At 37.2% G+C, this 20,730-nt stretch overlaps 1 protein-coding gene across 4 annotated transcripts in view; it reads right to left on the bottom strand.

Moving 5' to 3' along the window:
• gpat2 (glycerol-3-phosphate acyltransferase 2, mitochondrial) overlaps window positions 1-20,730 on the bottom strand; it is a 53,635-nt gene that overhangs the window by 14,186 nt on the left and 18,719 nt on the right. For all 4 annotated transcript variants that reach the window (XM_079896782.1, XM_079896785.1, XM_079896784.1 and 1 more), the window contains exons 5-14: window positions 17,957-18,067; window positions 15,389-15,523; window positions 14,734-14,833; window positions 11,621-11,754; window positions 9,075-9,174; window positions 5,196-5,381; window positions 3,939-4,037; window positions 1,797-1,879; window positions 435-553; window positions 252-322 (exon numbers count right to left, since the gene is read on the bottom strand). In XM_079896782.1, the coding sequence (XP_079752908.1) occupies window positions 252-322; window positions 435-553; window positions 1,797-1,879; window positions 3,939-4,037; window positions 5,196-5,381; window positions 9,075-9,174; window positions 11,621-11,754; window positions 14,734-14,833; window positions 15,389-15,523; window positions 17,957-18,067 (1,138 nt within the window). The remainder of the gene's footprint in view (window positions 1-251; window positions 323-434; window positions 554-1,796; window positions 1,880-3,938; window positions 4,038-5,195; window positions 5,382-9,074; window positions 9,175-11,620; window positions 11,755-14,733; window positions 14,834-15,388; window positions 15,524-17,956; window positions 18,068-20,730) is intronic.

The raw sequence follows: 20,730 nt of genomic DNA, 5'->3' as shown, positions 1-20,730 counted from the left end.
TGTTTAATAAAGCAATCTTTTTCTAAGCATTTTTTAAATTCATAATCTAGCAACATTAAGAAAAAAGTAACTCAGATACGTTGTGTGTAAATGTAAAAGTAATGCGTTACTTTATGCGTAACTTGAAAAAAAAAGTAATCCGATTATGTAACTCGCGTTAATTTTAATGCGTTAACCCCAAACACTGTTAATAGTGATATATATATACTTCATATGTGATGTGATGCTCAAGAGGAGTTTTCAAAACACACCCTGCGATGCTTGTGCAGCAGCAAACAGGACACCAGACTGGTAGACATGACGGCCATACTTGTAGTTGAAGCTAAAAAATAATAAAAAATAAGACACACACACAAAAAAGCATTATAAATAAAACACCGACTAAAGTGCAAGGGTTTGATCTTTGAGAGCTTGCGTGTGTTGATCAGACTCACAGTACATTAAATGAAGAGTCAGTGCGATAGTCTGCTGTCTATCAGCGGGAGGCAGTTCAGGCATGACAGCGGGTGGGAGGAGCCAGGACACATCCTTCTGGTTGAAGATGGAGTCCATCCTGATGAACCGCATTTCATTTTATTACAACATACTTTTGTTTAATATATAGGGGTGTACATCCTTTCATTCTCTGAAATCCCACCATTAAATTTACATTACAGTCCTCCACAAACCTGCATCACGTTCACTGTTCTCACTTCCTAACTTTTACAACAAAAGGCTTTACAACAATACATTATTACCAGCTGTCAGAATGCAAATGTCGAGCCCTGCAGGGCTGAATCTTCACGATAAGGCCTCCCCTGCTGTGGATGTTCCGCTTTAAACGTATAACAGCGCCTGAGGCTCTTAGAAGAGGGTGAAGAGCAGATGAGAAGCTCTATGTAGATTTTCCAGAATATTCCAGCTCATTATGAGGAATAACTTGCTTCTCCCGAGAACCTGAGTTGCTTGCAATGAGTGCACTGCAGAAACATTTTATGCACTTGGCTCTTGAGCTCTGCTTCTGCAGACTGGAGTCTCAGTGCTTTGCATCACATGAATAAATTATATTTTAATATATATTCAAATAGAAAACTTATTTCAAATTGTAATAATATTTCACAATATAACTTTTACTATACATTTGATCGAATAAATGTAACCTTGGTGAGCATTAGAGACTTCTTTCAAAAACATTACTCCAAACTTTATAAATATTGCTTACATTTCTCAAGTAATTGTTTAAACCAAGTGAACAGTGATAAATTAATCACAAATTACAAGGAATAGAACATAAAAACAACAATACAAAGATGCAAATGCTATGCTAAATAAGTATTAGATAATTATATAATAGTCATTCAGCAGACTGAATCAGACCTCTAGAGCCACGTGCATAAAACGTTTGTGCGACGCACTCGTTTTAAGCAACTCGAGTTACACAGGAAGTTCAAAGAAAGCGATACGTTGAACTGGCTGAAGTGGACTGAAAGGTATCATTCATCATCCTCAACCAGAATCCTTACATCACTATTACTTCTTCCTGTTATTTTTCTTGCTTTTGTGTCTTGCCAATTTGGTACATCAGATAAATAACAAAGGTGAAGAAGAACTGAACTGGAGGACCAGAACCCCAGGGACCTTCATGACTGACAAGAAAGACTACAGTGAAGGATGCAGGATGGTGAAGTGAAGTGAAATGCGTGAGCTCTTTCGTCTTTGACCATATGTGCAGACAGATGCTAGAGTGGCAAATAGTAAGAGATGGATGATAAGTGGATTCTGCCAATGAGATACAGGAACAGAGGGATTGAAGAGACCTGTTGTTCAGTATGACAGTCAACAGCAGTTCCTGTAGGGGGCGCCCTCCATCCACACGACACCTTCCACTCTCGCACATCTCCTGAGAGAGAGAGAGAGAGAGAGAGAGAGAGAACGAGTCTAAAAACTTTTCCACAGTGCCCATACATAAGCTTCAAAATTTGATTTGTCGCAGTAAGTCTAAACTGGTTCTGATTCAAGACCCAGATTTTGGACATCAAATGGCAGTACTGTACGAAAAGTACTTAAAAATCAAACATGGAATTGTATTAATATTACCACAAACTGAAAAGGTCCAACAATGTAGTTTTCAAAACAAAAAAGGAACACAACAAAAGAAACAGTACTGTATATCATCTCAATTCAATGCGTGAGTGCTGTTTGACATGTGGCCACTCACATGAGTATTCATGCTCTTAAGAATGCCCAAAATAGTTTGTCTGTGCATTAGGTCTTGCAATGTGAATGCAGTCTAACCGCAGTCATTCAAGTTGTTAATATTGATCAAACAATAGTATTAGCGAGAAAACAAGAAAAGTCTCACTGCTCTTTGGATGGATAACTTTAATATGGATAACTTTAATAATCAGTATTATATCTAAGTAAATTACTTTTATACATTTAATTTGCATATTATTTGCAACAATTAAAGGTGCAGTCTGTAAGAATGACAACTAGTGGTCGAAATAGGTACTGCAGTCCAATTCAAAATATCGGAGATCGTCGTTTCTCCCGCCACCTGCTCCTCAGACTGGACGGCTCTCACACGGGTGGCCAGTTTGAGCACACGCAACAGGAACAAGCGCAATGGACAATGAAAATTGGCAACGTGCAGTATCACAGACCAAAAAATAATAATAATTTAAATAACTGGCTGTAGAAGTGTTTTTCAGAGAAACTAGTATGTGAACTTAGAATGTTTCCTCAATATATGCAAACATATTATTGTATTTTTATGCTTTAGAACAGCGAAAAAGTTACATACAGCACATTTAATGGACAAATTGAAGCAATAATTAAACACACTACCATTCAAAGATCTGGAAGATTTTTTTATGTTTTTAATGCAAGGCTGTATTTATTTATTTTATCATTCTAAATGCTGATTTGATATTCAAGAAACATTTCTTATGATCAATGTTGAAATTTCTGCTTTTATATTTTTGTGGAAATAAAAAAAATGTTCAGGATTGTTTGATGAACAAACGTTAAAAGAACAGTATTTGTTTGAAATTGAATTTTTTTTTTTATTAACATTTTTATTAATTGTACTAAAATGAAATAAATTGTACCAACCCCAAACTTCAGAACGTTACTCTAAGTATTCGAAGGTTATGTTCCATTGTTTTATGCAATTTGTCAACAAGTATATTGATATTTAACTTTTTAAAAGAGTGTGTTCAATAGAATATTAGCATATTATCAATTCAATAGCCTATTTTGCTGTATACAAATTATTGGTATTGAGAATCATGAATTTATGAAGAAAAATGTCAATAGATATTTAATTTTAAATATTAGGTACTAAATATTTACTAAAATTTTGGTATTGCGAAAACCCCAATATTACACATATTACCAAGCTCTGGATAAATTTGCGAATCTACAAATGGTTCTCCTCCTTTTTAAAGCAATAGTTCACTTCAAAATGAAAATTCTGTGATCATTTACTCACCCTCAATTTGTTTCAAACCTATATGAATTTCTTTCTTCTGCAGAAACACAAAGGAAGCTATTTTGAAGAATGTCGGTAACCAGACAGTTGATGAACAACATTGACTTCCATAGTAGGGAAAAAAAAAATACTATGGAAGTCAATGGGGTTCATCAACTGTTTGGTTACTGACATTCTTCAAAATTTATTCTTATGTGTTCAGGGTGAGTAAATGATGACAGAATTTTCATTTAGAAGTGAACTAATCCTTTAAGTCTATTAGACAATTTATTTTGATATACTTACTACGCATTATTATACGGCTTGCATTTTATTATTTGCATTTTGTTTTATTTCCCTGCTGTCATGAATACACCAGCCGAGAACCACTGCGCTAAGGCTCTGCATTTGTATGAAATGATTATATTTTATTTGCTGGTGTATACCGATGAGCAAGCGTGTGTAATTCCATGCGTGTGAGTCATACCTTCAGAGAGAAAGCCTGTGCAAAATGGATCCTAACACTTCCTCTGTGATCACCCTTCAGCAGGGAGACCACAAACCGCAGAGCAGACATCACGCTGGCCTAGAGAGCACACAAACAAATGAAAAAATACGCTGCCACTCACACACACGAGCTGAGGAAATGACTTGGATCTAATTTGAGAAAACTATTCTGATCTTCACGGCGCTCTAATGGTGAAGAGCTATTAGAGGAGAAATGAATGGCTGAAATGGATGCACACAATAATATGGATTTCTCAGAGCCCTTTATCCCTCTCTTCCCCTCTAAATGTGAGATGAAAACACATCTCACAATCTGCATATTAAAAATCATCAAATCAAAATGCAAAAAACAAAGCGTCTGGTTTTATTTAATTGAATATTGCTGCTAATTAGTGTGTAATGAATCAGTTCACCTCAGGAATTACAAATACAAAACTGCATGACTGCAATTCCTGTGCAAAACGTCTGTGTGGTTTATAACGCATTGCTATATGTCGTCCCAAACCCGTAAAACATTCGTTCATCTTCAGAACACAAATGAAGATCTTTTTAACGAAATCTGAGAGCTTTCTGTCCCTCCATTGACAGTCTACGCAACTACCACTTTCAAGGCCAAGAGAGGTAGTAACATCATAAAAGTAATCCATTTGACTCCAGTGGTTTAACCTCAATTTTATGAAGCGACGTGACGGCTTCGTTTTTGTGCAAAAAAAAAAAAAAACGATTTACCACTATATTTACAAAATGTTAATCTCCAACGCACGTTCACGCAACAACATCTGCTCTCGCATTGTGGTGCTCTCATGAACGTGCATTGGAGATTCATATTTTGTAAATAAAGTGGTAAATTATGTTTTTTTGCTCAAACAAAGCACTTGTCTCACATCATAATATTGAGGTTAAACAGCAACAGATTGTCAAGTTTTGTTGGATCAGTGTGTTACCCCTGTTGGTTATGGTTGGTGCTAGTTTTCACCGATATCGGTAGCAATATAGTGCATACTGAGTAACATGAAAAGTTTATCACTTGAGTTAAAAGTTTGGTAAATCCTTCCCCAATTGGTCAATGATCATTATGCTTATGACCACCATTATCATGTTTGCCTTTGTCAGGAAAAATGTGGATCTACTTCTGTTTGTAATTTGTTTATTGGTTTGTTTAATAGCCCAGTGCACTGACGGTGACTGCCGGGTCATTATGGAATGGAGTGTGCATTGTTAATATTAAGGTCGTCACCTGTGGACGCATAAAGTGGCGTGGTAGGCAATCGTAGGAAACGCCCACAGGCACGATGCTAACATCAGGCACTAGACCGTCACTGATGGCCTGATGTACACGCGCCAGCCACTGCCCGCCGTGACCTCTGGCTGCGGTGATGCCCACGCTGAGAGCGGCGCCCTCTCGTAACAGCTCGCCGATGAACTGTGGAGTGGGACAAAAGAGGAGAAATGATGGATAAAAATGTTTGTGGGAAAGTAGAGAGGTTGGATAGTTTTATGTAAAAGAGATTTGAAGCAGAGAATAAATGAACTGCAATATCTGCAAAATCAGTCACATAAAAATGAATTGAAAACCTGGTGTATGTTTGTGGAGAGTGTCTATATGTGAGAGGAGAGGACAGACAGATAATATGAGCTATAGCAAGAGCGAAAGTGGCAAGCTGACAATTCTGTAGAATCAAATGGTGCTTTTCTAATGCTGGGACAAAGCATTATGACGATTGTGTCATATTTACTCACCCTTGCGTCCTTCTAAATGCATATGACTCACAGGGAGAAATTCTGGTGACGGTTTTTAGTGATATTACATGCCGTGACCAAGGGCTATCCAGCTAGGCCATAAAGTTCAAGAAAGCACCATAGAAATGGTTCATGTGACTCATGTGCTATATTCCTAGAAGTGTTCTGTCAGACTGAACATTAAGTCATTATAAATCTAGCTCTCATATCTTAATCGTGCTTGTGCATATTCAAACCATTTAAGTGTAATTTTTTGTATTATTATAGTATTTATCCTCCTGAGAACCAGATTTGTTTTACTTTATGCAGTATGCATGTAAACATGGACATAAATGCCATTCCAATTCTATGCAATGCATCGACACACCATGTAATCTGCATATTAATGTGTTCTTGGGGCAACATGTAATTAAAAAAGACATGTACTAATGGGAGTAATAATTGGGAATATTTTCATTAGACTATCTCAAAAGAATATTGATATCTAATTTATTTCCCTATTCACTTGTTGTGTCTCCAGAATCCCTGATAAAGATGCAGTAAGTTCTGGTGTCCTCTGCAGTGGACATGTATGAAATCGATGCCCTGTTTCGTATAAGAAAGTAATATTCTGATTTGAAACCCCATAACATTTTCCTGAGATGTTGATTTCTGACAAACAATTAGAAAATGAGTGTGATTTAAATGAGAATTACAAAATATTATCATATTTCATGTGCGCTAAATTTTATCATTCAGTCATTTTTAAAGAACAAGGAGAGGGAGTTGTCATGGTTACACCTCCAAACATTTGGTATCTCTGCAAAGCCCTAAATGTGCTCTTTACACGACATCAAGACTTAAAACTGTGACATGCATGTTGTCAGAGAAATTTGCTAAAATATAAATGTCCTCTACAGAAGAAAATCTCCATTGCTGGGTCTCAAGATATTTAGAATAATTTTGAATGTTCAGTTTTCATTTTAGTTTAAGCTTTTGTCATTTATGTGCTTTTGTCATTTTAATTTTTTTTGTGTCAAATATTTCTATTTAGCTTTAATTTATTTTAATTTTAGGTATTTTATTTCAGCTGTCATTGCAACACGTTTTCCAAGTTTGTTTTTCATTTAACATTTCCTCATATTTTTTTTTCATCTAAGCTTTATTTCAATTAACTTTAGTTTACATTTACAATAAAAAAACTGATTTAAACTTGTTGTTTCAAGAAGTTTTACAACAGATTTGACGTCTGTGACATCTAAGTCATTGCTCCTTGTGTGCATCGAATATGTTTTAACTAAAATCACGATTGCACATTTCCCATACAGATGTGAGGGCGATGCATCAGTATGATGAATAGAGCTCACATCTGAGAGAAGAGAATGATGTATTACCCACCTTTAGATTTTGTTTCCATATGTTAAAGACTCCACAATTAATCTTCGGACACATTCGTGTTCATCTGGCTGTTATTAGCATCTTGATTGTTGTCTTTAATATTTCAATTCCATTCTTCATTAATTCCAACTGCTCATTGTCAATTAAATTGATAGTTTAGTTAAACCAAAAATAAAAATTCTGTAATCATTTACTCACCCTCATGTCATTCCAAAACTATGACATTTAATGAAACCTAAGAGATTCCACCAAAACGCTGATGCTCCAATGAAGTGTCAAAGTTTTGGTAGAATGGACTTTCAAATGGAAGGATTAGAAATCTCTCAGATTTCATTAAAAATATCTAAATTTGTGTTTCAAAACTGAGTAAAAGTCTTATGGAATTGAAATGACACGAGGGTGAGTAGATTATGACAGAATTTTCATTTTTTGGGGGGGTTAAACTATCCCTTTAACAGCCCCTGCTCTCAGTCTGTTTTAATATGGGAAAGAACAGCATCAACACTGAATTTTTTTTGTGATTCATGCAATAAAGTACTTTATACAGGTTTTGAATTATATAAAGGTGAGTAAATGACAAAATATTAATTTTTGGATGAACTATCCCTTTATCTCTCTCGCTCTCTCTCTCTCTCTCTCACACACACACACACACACACACACAAATCCTAAATCCATCTTGAGAAGCCTGATAAGCTCATATGCTATTCCAGGCATGACAGATTATTTCCTCTGTTCATTTACGCCAATCAGAAGTCGCACATATGCACATATCTAATCAAAGCCCTTCATAGTAAAACATATCAGCCCTTCTTTCAATCAAGATTCAAATGCAGTTTGTCAAATCCTGTTTAAACCCCTACAACGTCCAAATTCTGGTAATGTTTCTTCTAAACAGCTAATAAGATGCTCCTCCAAAAAAATTCAGATAATAGTATGAAATCTTGAGGCCGAGGAGATTTATTATCCACCTCCAAGCATCAGCGAGGCAGAGTAATGGGTTCAGCGACTCATGCAATCTCCCAGTGAAACATCTGCAGTCTGCAAGTGCCCCATTGTCATGGGAACCACTGTGCCCATCAAGGCCAGGTTACTAATGTATCCTCACCCGCCCTGAAAACGTGGGTGACTGTCCGTCATGAGACTAAATCTGGTATCAATGGCATTCAAAAGCAATGTGTCTGTGCAAACGTCTTAAAGGGAGAGTTCACCCAAAATCGAACTTTCTGTCATTAATTACTCACCCACGTGTCATTCCAAACCCGTAAGACCTTCGTTCATCTTCGGAAAACAAATTAAGAGATTTTTGATTAAACCCAAGAGGTTTCTGACCACACAGAGGCAGCAATTTCATTGCAACTTTCAAGGCCCAGAAAGGTACTAAAGACCTCGTTAAAATAGTCCATGTGACTCCAGTGGTTCAACCTTAATGTTATGAAGCGACGAGAATACTTTTTGTGTGCAAAAAACCCTCAAAATAATGACTTTATTCAACAATCTCTTCTCTTCCACATCATTCTCCTACTCAGCTAAAGTAGTGTAAACAGTGCAGCGCTTCTGGGCTCTATGTCAGAACGCCGCCTCACTATTGGCTGACGCTGGTCACGTGAGCACTACGACACGTGTGTGATGCTGACACAGGAGCTAGCCAATAAGTATTCTCGTCGCTTCATAACATTAAGGTTGAACCACTGCAGTTACATGGACTATTTTAATGATGTCTTTACTACCTTAATGGGACTTGAAAGTGGTAATTAAATTGCTGTCTATGGGTGGCTCAGAAACCTCTCGGATTTCATCATAAATATCTTAATTTGTGTTCCGAAGATGAGCGAAGGTCTTACGGGTTTGGAATGACATGAGGGTGAGTAACTAATGACATCAATTTCATTTTGGGTGAACTAAACCTTTAAGCAAGAGTCTGTTTCGCTTGTCTTATCATGTGCTGAATCTGAGCAATTCAAACAGAACAGCAAACTCAGCCTTTGCGGGGGCTTACAGAGGTCATGACTGGAGAATAGAGGCTGTCCATCTCCACGTCTAGCTCTGAGCCAGTGCCTTCTGGGAGCAAGACGACACCCAGCCTCTGAAGGATGGACCTGAGAAGACAAAACGGTCTCAATTAACAGTGACTAATGGGACATTCCTTTAGGTTATTCAGCCAAATAAACATCAACACAGATGAGACTTCAAAGGGGCCATATAAAAGCACTTCCGTATCACTATTTTTTTCCCCTGATGTCTACTTAAAGACAAGGTCAGAATTTAGGGAGTCTCAATCCCATCCCTAGTTCAATGGTAGGTGCACTACAAAAGGGTTCAGCCATTTCTACTCACATTTATTATCAAAATAGTTAGAGAACTGCAATGTTTTCTGCCTAGAAACTCCCAGAATGCACCATGAAAAACTTCAAGGCTACTGATTATATTGACTTGCAGGAAATGTCACCATAACTTCAGAGCCTTTCAAGTCACAGGATGGGCAAACATGTATGAAGACAAACCTTTTATGTTTCTAATTATTGTTCACACGTCTGGCGTTTTTTTTTTTTTTTTCATGTTTTTGAAAGACGTCTCTTATGTTCATGAAAGCTGCGTTCATGATATCAATAATACAGTACAAACCGAAATATTGTGAAATATTTCAAATAACTTTTTTATTTTAAAATGTAATTTACGTGATGGTAAAGCTGAATTTTCAGCATCATTACTCTAGTCTTCAGTGTCACATGATCCTTCAGAAAATATTCTAATATGCTGATTTACTGCTTAAGAAGCACTTTGCAATTGTACTAATGTACTAATATCTTGTTTAACTGCTTTGTTCAATATAAAAAGGCAGAACAAGCACATATTTCATAATGGCACTCCATTAGATACTTTCTAACACCTACAACAAAGGTGTCATGCAGAGATGTTGATAAATACCAGCTACATTTTAACGCGCAACCCTCATAATCGTGTCGCCGGCAGATCGCAGGCAATTGAGTCATGAGTAGACTGTTGTTTAGTGGATAAGGTCCTTGCTAGTGCCTGAAATTGTGTTTACTGATTCATCTATGTAAAATGACCATTTTCCACTTTTTGCTGCTTTATTGTTATGAATTAAGAATCCAGGAACCAACAAAATTAAAAAGGTTTAAAAAGTTTAGCACTGAGAATAGGGATGGAAATCACAAAGAAATCAACGATTCTTCATCCAACTCCAATTTCTCGTACTGGTTCTGGTTCCTTAATGATTCCATTAACAATTCTAGTACTTGAACACCAACTCATTAGATCAATTCAAGCCAACAAGTATTTTTATTATTTCACCTCAGGCAGTCGTACAGTCAGATTCAATTCAGATTAAGCTCACAACACCGCTAAAACATAAATCTAGTAGCAGCACATCACCAACATTTAACGACAACTGCAGGAAACACTGTCAGAGAATTTTAATGGAAAAGGGCCCAGGGCCCACTAGGGGGCCTCAGCAAACTTCAAATGGGGCTGCAAGAAGACTAATACTTAACTAACTTATTAATAATATTTTTAAATAATCTAACTATAATATAAATTAAAATGTTTTTTGTTTTTTTTTAAACGAGATGTAAACTGAAATCACATTTTCCCCCTTTGTTGTTTCTATTCAAGAACATACAGTTATTGATACTTCCGGAATGACAACATTATTTGTGGCTAATTAAATATATAACTGCTCCCAGTTTGTGTGTATAAAGTTCGAAAACAAGCTGCTTTGAGCACCTAAAAATATCTTGCTTATATGGGAGGGGGCTTCAAATCAAAAAGGTTGAGAACATAACACATTTGACTCTTCTTTCAAAAGAGCAAGAAAAATCGTGTTTGTTTCTTTCCCCCAGTGAATTTGTGGCAGATTTGAAACTTGTACTTGGACTTTTTTTTGGCAAATGAAAAAGTGTGAACTGTTCAAGCTGCATTTTTACATTTGTATTCATGTGTGCTCCACATCCAGTGACAATCAATCAAGCATTGCACCTTAAGCTTGAAGCATATCATAAATACATTAACAATTACTGACAGGGCAATTTGTATAAACAGCTATTAAGTAATTATTGATGTAGCCTTGTAAACAAAGCACAAACTTCCCCACGGCTTGGAGTCGAAGTCTTCCGTTGACTGCAGGAGGAAACTATTTACCCCCACCACTCCCTCGCCGCGGTCGACTGCCGTTTCCAGCACTCTGTGTCATGATTCTTTAAGAATTGTATGTTTCATTACTTACCGAACCATTATGCCCTGTTAAATGCGAACAGGTGCTTCCATTGGCTGTCTAACAGACTGAATAAGTGCACTGAACTTTAGAATCTGCTGCGCTTGCACCGAACTAGTACGAAACTAATGAACTAGAATGTTCTTTTTAACAATAGTACGGCTGACACAAACAGAGCGGATATGTATTTTTACAATATTAGAGGGCAGGTAGGGAAGTAACCTTGCGAAAAGAACCTCTCTAAGCAAACTATGCATCTGTGGGTGCTACATAATGAGTGTATTGTGTTTTGAGCGAGTGTGCGCTTGTACCTTAGCCAGGTTTGTCGGACGTGGGCTGGATAAATGGTGTAGGGAACCCTCAAGTTGTGGCAGAAAAGAGTCAGACAAATGAGAGCATGATCGATGCCGCTCTGCCGAACACACACATAGACCAGCGGAGCTTTCTACAACACACACACACAGACACGGACAAAATTAGAGGACACTTCAGTGCAGGGAGAAATAAAGTTCAGTGCTAAGTGCGCACTTGAAAATGAACCCGTAAATGAACTGTTTTTGTACTTCAGAAAATGGCACTCAGATTGTGTTTCTAGACCCTTTGTACCAACTGTGCTGATATTTCTGAACTGATGCCTTCTTATTTAACAAACATTGAGAGCCAAGAGCACAGGTTAAAGGTCACAATAGCCCTATTACAACAAACAAAACATTGTTCATTTTAACTCTGATCAAGTATTCTACCCATAATTTTATATATAGAGCCTACATGAAATCTCAGATGTATTGCTGCATTTTTATAGCTATTATTTGGAATAAATATACATTTACATAGACATGAACCAAATTTTTCCTCATTAATAAAGTTTTACCCCTAACATTTTATTTAAAAAGGGTTTCAAATCATCTATACTCACATGAGATAGACGCATATCAGCCTAAAATATATATATATATATATATATATATATATATATATATATTTATATATATTTAAAACAAGGCAACAATGCTGATAATGAATAGGATTTTGTATTATATGTACTGAATTCTTTCACACTCTCTTTTTGTGGAGTTAAACTGAGTGGTGCAGAAATGTATCAGTGCTATTCAGGTGGGCGGCAACTGGCAAGTAGGTGAACAGGTGAGCTCAATACTTTCCGGAGTCATGCACATGGACTGAGGCCAAAAAGATGATTTCTGGAGAATGCATGTTTAATTGGTTATAAAACCACAAGCTAGATGAGGTCTAATCGGTTCTCTGATGTTTTGTTTCATATTGCACTTGCACCAAATGTAAGAATCACACAATCAAATGTAACAAAAAAGCTTTCAAAGTGTGCTTTTACTTCCATATAAAGGATTATCTGTGACCAAAAGCCTGAGGTGGAAAACCTGACTGCAATAAAAATAAATGTGTAAACAGGATAAATGGAGCAATAGCTTGAGAGAGGGAGAAAGAAAGTGAGGCACACACAAAAAGAGCATTTTGATATAGAGAGCAGCCTTCAGCTTCATATATTTAAATCGCAATATCATACAGTGAAATCGAGAATAACTGAGTTTTGGTCAGAAAAACACTGCAAATGTAAGAAGGAAAAAAAAGACACTTGAGGAGAAATAGTGGTGAAAGAAGAAAAGCTGTAAAGACTAACAAGATATAGGAAGAATGAAAGCATGCAATACATGAAGCACAGGATGCCTACAGGGAAGGAAAGCTGGTAATATGAGAGAATGGGGTGAAGAAATACAACCCCAATTCCAAAAAAAAAAAAAAAAAAAAAAAAAAGGGACATTTTGTAAAATGTAATAAAGAATCTGTGATTTGTTCATTCTCTGTCAACTTCTTTTTACTGACAGAAGTACAAAGAAAAAAATTCCAATGTTTTCACTTACAAACTATTATAATTTGTAAATATGAACAAATTTTGATTTTGATGGCTGCAACACACTCCAAAAAATGTTTACCACAGTGTCACATCACCTTTCCTTTTAATTACACAATTTAAATGTTTAGGAATTGGGGATACTAATTGTTTTCTGGTCATTTTTGCCAAATCTCGCCTGATATAAGACGTCTGCTCAACAGTCGGTTGTCATCGTTGTCAGATTCTCCTTTTCATGAGCCATACATTTTCAATAAGAGACAGATCTGGACTGCACGCAGGTCAGTCAAGCACATCCACTGTACAGTGTAGAGCTCATACGAAACCACTCTGTTGTAGCACATGCAAAATGAGACCTGGCATTGTCTTGCTCCCCAGGAAGGATGTCATCTTGAAGTCTCTGTACAATCCCAGTATACGCATCCAAGTCAATGGTACCTTCACACACATTCAAGTCACCCATGTCGTTTGCACTGATGCACCCCCATACCAAGACAGATGTTTGCTTTTGCACCAAAACAAACGGAAACATGGACTCATCTGACCACAGCACACTTTTCCAGTATCTTTTGGACCATCTGAGAAGAGCTCGGGCCCAGAGAACATCAGCGGCATCTCTGCATTGATCAGATGTGTAGCTTTCTCCTTGCGTAACAGAGATTCGAGTTGCATTTCTTGATGCAGCGACAGATTGTGCTAACGGTTTTCCAAAGTACTTCTGAGCACATGTGGCTATATTTAACAGAGCAGCATGAAGGTTTCTCATGCAGTGCAATCTGAGGGCTCAAAGGTCATGCACATCCAATGGAGTTTTTCCTGCCTTGTCCTACACAGACTGAGATTTCTCTGGATTCCCTGAATCTTTTCACTATATGCAGCTAGATGCAGAAATACCAAACTACTTCGCAATCTCGCATTGACAATTCTCTCATGGCACATGGTGGTGAGCCATGACACATCTTTGCTTACAAAGACTGAGATGCTCCATTTAGTGAAGTGAAGCAAAGTGACGTGACGTGAAGTGTCCTCTTCATATAAGCCATCCATGTTAGTGCACGCATATTAGGAGCAGTGAGTAGTGGACACACACACACACTGCAAGCCGTGGACAGATACACACACCCGGAGCAGGGCACCAGTGCTCAAGGGCACCTCAGTCCTTTCCTGTCGGTATTGAGAATCGAACCCACAAGTCCGACTCTCTAACCATTAGGCCATGACTACCCCTGCAGTATTATCGTTTTATACCCAAACACGATAGCCTCATTTATTACCAGTACAACTGCTAATTGTGGACCATGGCATGAAACTTTGCTTTTCTGCGATCTTTTCACTTTTATTTTGCCTCAGTCCCAACTTTTTTGGAGTGGGTTGCAGCCATCAAAATCAAAATTAGTTTATATTTACAAAATACAGTTAAGTTGGCCGGTGAAAATTTTGGAAATCTTTTTTTTTTTTTTTACTGTTGTCTGTTTAATAAACGTTAAGCAAAATGAACTTTTCTGGAATTGGGGTTGTCAAGGATGCATATTTGGTTACCAGTCGTGTGGCACGGTGTAAAGCTGCCAGCTGGTTGAGGTTGATCTGTACATTGCAGAACATTAAACTGAAGAACTTCAGCAGCATCCAGCTCACAATCCTAAAAGAGTTTGGGGAGACATCGACTAAAAAGATCAAAATATCTTAATACTAATCTGCAGAGGGACAGTTGACATGACATATCAAGCATTGACAGCAGTTTCCTTAAGAATGTCAAGCTGCCCTTCATTAAAAGCTATAATATTTTAGTTCTTAGTAAATCATATAGGGCAGTTATGTAGCCTTCATGACCTCATTTTAATTAAAAGGCTACATGGAATATCTGAGCTTTTAAAAAGTCATGTCACACTGCAGAACTGAAAAAAAAAGAAAAAACTTAAAGACGACTGAAATGCTGAAAAAAATACTTGTACAAATGAGTTCACATGGACAATGTCCCAAGTTTGCTTATTTAATTAGTGACCAAGAAATGCATGGGGTGAAATATTTCTTCATTTGACAATTCCTTTAAGGGTTAATCCCAATATCCCAAGGGTTATTTTGCATTTTTGTTACATTTTGAATGCTGAACAATCTATTAGTTTTTAGACTTGTTCATTTTTGTAAACAGAAGGATGAAAGTGATTTGCTTTAAGAATGAGAATTACGTTCAGACCTGAGTAGGCTGGGGGAGATGTAGGTCTGTGTAAGGGCCAGAAGTCTGCTTAAATAACCTCTGACCTTAGGCATCACCAGTTCCACCACCTTGGTCTCATCTGAGGAGCATGCTGCTTCCAGAGCCTGCCTCACCCTGGATAAAAACACACACAGAGTCACAGGACAACAGACCGCAGAGAAAACAAAGAGGATATTGTGTCATGGATCATCACATAAACACCACGCAACACACCGCTTATGCCTGCAGAGTGAAAAACACACCCATACTGTTTGGGAATATAAAAGGTTATTTAAATGTTAGGGCCCAAATTGGGTTAGGTGAATGGAGGAAGGGTGTGGTAGCAGGGTTGAACCAAGGTGAGAAGCAAAAAGAAAAGTTAGCATGGCATATGTGGCATACAGTTGACAGCAACATTAAAATGAATGCCATTCCAGTTGGCAATGGGACACAATTGTCCAATAGTGCTCTGTTGAACTGTTTTTGAATGCAAGAATGCATCTTATGTAATTGCTCCTATCAGATACGCACACAGTCAGGGTCAGGTGACTGTAATTGTATACAGGGCTAAACGACCGATTAGTCTTTCAAGCAACCCACCAACTTTTCAAATTAGGAAAATTCGAGTCTCTAGAAAAAGAGCATTCACCAAATGTACTTTTAGGGCTGTCAAAGTTAAAGGGTCACATAAGATATTCAATTTATTTAACATTATATTTTCTAACAGACTTACTCATTCTGCTTTCTGGGTCAGGAAAGGACAGAAAGACAATTAAAATGGTGTTGAAAAATACTTATACAAATGAGTTCCACATGGTCAATGTCCCAACTTTGCTTATTTGATTAGTGACCAAAAAATGCATGGGGTGAGGGTGTTGATTTCTTCATTTGACATTTCTTTAAACTTTAGATCCTAAAACTTTGGACTTCTAGACTCTATCAAAGGTTAATTTTTTAACCGACAGAAAGGGAGAACATTTTACATCTCTGCTACATTTTGAATGCTGAGATTATTTTATTGACGACTATTTATTTTGTTGAAATTAATTTTACTGACATACATAATTATACATTTAGCAAGTAAAATTATTGGCATCACTACCCCTTCTCTATCGGATATTGTCTCAATACTCATATTGCGAAAGGCACAAAAAATCTTAAATGATTCAGAACACCCACTTTATAAATATTTTATCCTTTTGCCTTCTGGCCGTAGGTATAGGTTACCGATGTGTAGAAAGGCCAAGTTTAGTAAGAGTTTTGTTCCTGTATCTACACGAGCTCTAAATACGGTACATAGGTAATTTTTTTTTGATTATGTTGTTAATATGTTATGTGTGTTTGTATTTGTATTATGTATGCACCTATGGTGGAAACAAATTTCCTCTTGAGGACAAATAAAGGAAATCAATCAATCAATATATATTTTTTTTAGTAAAGGCTAAATTGACAGTTTAGCTGTGTTTTATTTGTATTTTAAGCTAACATGATCTGTCAAAAGGTATTAAGTGTTAAATTACATCTGAATTGAAAACTGCTATTTAGAAACAAATTGCTAATTTGTCTCACAGTATAAACTAGCCTTTATGCTGCCTTTATATTTTACACTCCAAAAATAACCATGGCATAGTTTAAGCATTTGCATCCGTTTGATTTTATGTAAATAATCTTATTTTAAAAATGCATTCAATTTGAGAATCAACTGTCAATTGTGAAAATTTAATTTAATCAGTTATTTATTATACAAGTTTATGTTTTTGTTTATATTAAAGGTATAGCGGAGGATTTTCCCGAATTTTAGAAAAGAACCGCCCTCTCCACTTTTTGAAAAAATGCACATGCGCAACACTCTACCTGCTCCCGAGAGGGAACGCCTATTAAACGTGTGCACGAGAGAGCATGCACGAGCTAATCATAGCTTACATTAACTTTTACTAGCAGTGATTTTAAATGGATTTCTCCAAATAGCATGCCAAACTTTACCTGTCAAGTAGAAACTTCGCGACTGAGGCATCAGTGGGAAGCCCAACCTGTGTTTTGAGCGCACGCCATCGTGTGAACGAGCACGTACGACGGCCTTACGTAAACATATCACCAGAATGATTGACACTTAGGAGGACCAATAGTCTTGATGATCCACCCGGAAAAAGAAAATCCTCCGCTATACCTTTAAAACAATATAATAAAATAAACAATTTAAATACATAAATCTAAATATTAGGCATATATATATATATATATATAGATATATATATAGATAGATAGATAGATAGTTTTACATTATAGAAAGGATCCTCATAAAGGGAATCATTATATTTGAAATTTGAAGGTTTTTACATCTCTGCAAGTGACCTAATGTAATGTCGGATTAAGTGGCTACCAATCTTCTATATTAACAGAGGAGAAAGACATCTGAATTAAATCTCAATGGGAGCGCCTCTCAATCCTCAAAAGCATCTCTCTCTCTCTCTCTCTCTCTCTCTCTCTCTCTCTCTCTCTCTCTCTCTCTCTCTCTCTACACACATGGCATGTCATCTAATCAGTGAAGAGTGCTCGAGCGAGCCGCACCTCTCGCTGCCGTGGACTCTATGCCGTCTGTCTCCAGCAGGGCTGTGGTGAACTTCACGACCCCAGACAAACAGCAAACAGCACACCCTCCTTACTAACCATCCACGGTACCTAAAAACATACACACACACACACACACACACACACACACACACTACATTCAAGTATGACTGCTCTCTTTTACCCAATTAGCAAAATAAAAGGAGCCCTTGTGTAAACAGATATTGTCTCACTCACCTTGGGACAATGAAAACAATCACTGACCAATCAGAAATTGGTGAATACATCATATTCTCAGCATAATCAGGCTGCAAAATGTTAATTAGCTCAACCAATGAAAGAGCAGGCTCTGATTTGGGCCTATTAATTCAACACAAATTAAACGCTTCAGCAGGATTTGCAGAGCTCGGCTTCTGACACTTTCTAAAGTGAGAGGGGTGATTGAAAAGAAGATAAACTGGGTGCTCACAGAGTCAGTCGCTGTGTTTTGATGCGAATCCCATTTATTTGGCCTAATAAAGTGTTATCTAGGAAGTTAGAAACCACTCTTCATGAGTGCCCTCTTTCTTTTCTGGGAAACAATGACTGCATCACCACACGTCAGGATCTTTCAGCAATGGCTTAAAGGGCCATTCACACAGAACGCTGCAGTTAAAATGCGAGATGCATCAATGGAATGAAAAAAACATGCAAGGTCGTTGAAATTCTTTAACTTGAGTGCCACATTTTGGAAAACATGTTCGTCTAGTGACCGTTATTTTATCGGTCTCTTGACACACTGCAGCCACAATAGCACTGTATGGCAGATGTATCGCTTTTAATTCACTTTTACTCCAAGGAAGTGGGAGAAGAATAGAGTATAAGTTATAGTTACCAACACAATGTGTATCTGATATGAATAAAACACCTTGTCAATTTATAATTGAATGTATTGTCATTGATGCTTCAATGGACATCAGTGTGTATTTTACAAACTATACCATGTATTGTTTTGCCTGTGCTAATTAGTATTAAAATGTCTGAAACCTGAAATAAACATTATGGGGTTGAAAACACTGAATAGTTGTGAAATATGACGAGCACTGAGCGCATCTGTCTCTGGCTCAGCTCAAGCCAACGCATGAAAGCACACTTGAAGTTAGCAGTTGATCACATGATGCACTGAACGTTCTAATCACACCGATGTGATTAGAACCGATGTGAAGTTTTCGTGATGACGCGTCACGTGAGCGTTACCATGATAGAGACGATAGTCCAAAATCTCCACCAGTTGACAAATTTCTACTGGTTAATCATGTCTACCGGTATATAGCCCACCCCTAAAGTCATTGTAGTTTGACAAAGACGGCATGATGGTGGTTCTTCACCATTTAATAAATAGCCTTGTGGAACTCTTGTATGACCTAAACCGCATCTAGTAAAAACAACTTGATCATACTAAGATTTGATATTAGCTTTAACATTCTTCTTACACTAGGATTTATTTCATGTAACTTATTTCTGCGGCATACATGCCATTCCATCCTGCCAAGTTATTAATATAAGACTTTATTACTGGTCTGAGATCAGAGGTTGGCATTTGACACTCTGAAATACTCAAGCTGAAAGCCTCCTTTACAGCAATGTCTGCTTTCTCGTCACCAGATAAACAAATATGACCTGGAACCCAGCAGATAAAGATACTGAAGTTTTTCTTGCATACCATATCTACTTTAGCTAATATACTTGTAATTATGGGATGATCAATCTTTACAGATTCAAGTGCCTGAAGGCAGGATTTTGAGTCGGTAGATTAAGAAATTTCGTTCCTGTCCATTTTCTATTTTCCACAGCCAGGAGTAAAGCACAAGCTTCAGCTGTAAAGATAGAACTTTGTCTTCGGATTCGCATGCCATGAAATTGATCTCCAATTATTGCTGCTGCCGATACACGATTACCTGCTTTGGATCCATCTGTGAATAGAGGTCCATGGAGAGGAAAAATGGCATTTTACTCCAAAAATTTCTTCTGATATTCATGAGGGTGTGTTGTTGTCTTTTTGTGTTGTTTCAGGGTTGATATAACAGGGTTGATATAACCTTTTCAGATCCCAGGGAAGAATAGTGCAAACATGAGTCTGAGACAAGATGTCCAAATTTAAGCTCAGGTTTTTCAAGTAAGGTTTTGTCCAATTCTTCAGAGGCAATTATCAAGGGGAAGTGATATCCATCCACCAAGTGTTATCATAAGTCTTCTCCAGGTCAAAGAAAACATCATGTTCTTTTTTTGATAAAGGTATCACGTAAAAATTACTCCATTCTAATAAGACGATGGATCTAAAGCACTTTTACCTCGTCTAAAACCACACAGATATTCATTTATTTTACGGCCCGACTACAGTATCCACACCATTTGTTTATTAACCATCCTCTCCATTGTTTTGCAAAGGCAGCAATGCTATTGGGCAATAGTTGTTTGTCTCAAAATGGTCCTTGCCTGGTTCAGGTATAGGAAAAATGATGGCTTCTTGCCAAGATTGTGGTATATCTGCTGTTCTCCAGATTGTATTAAAAATTGAGGAGGAGTAATAATACAGCATGGAGTAGATGCTTCAGAAACTCATAGTGAATTTCATCTGGACCAACTGCAGCATTATGGGAGCATTTAAGAGCACTTGAAAGCTCTTTCATAGTGAGGACTAACATTTGCTATTTCTTGACTATTGTCATTAAAAGAATATCTCAATATTTAATATATTGTATTTGTGATCCACCTTCTTTGTTGTTCATCTTTCG

Source organism: Squalius cephalus (assembly GCF_949319135.1).
Source record: "Squalius cephalus genome assembly, chromosome: 16".
Lineage (NCBI taxonomy): Eukaryota > Metazoa > Chordata > Actinopteri > Cypriniformes > Leuciscidae > Squalius > Squalius cephalus.
This window is presented reverse-complemented; position numbering and strand designations above follow the sequence as displayed.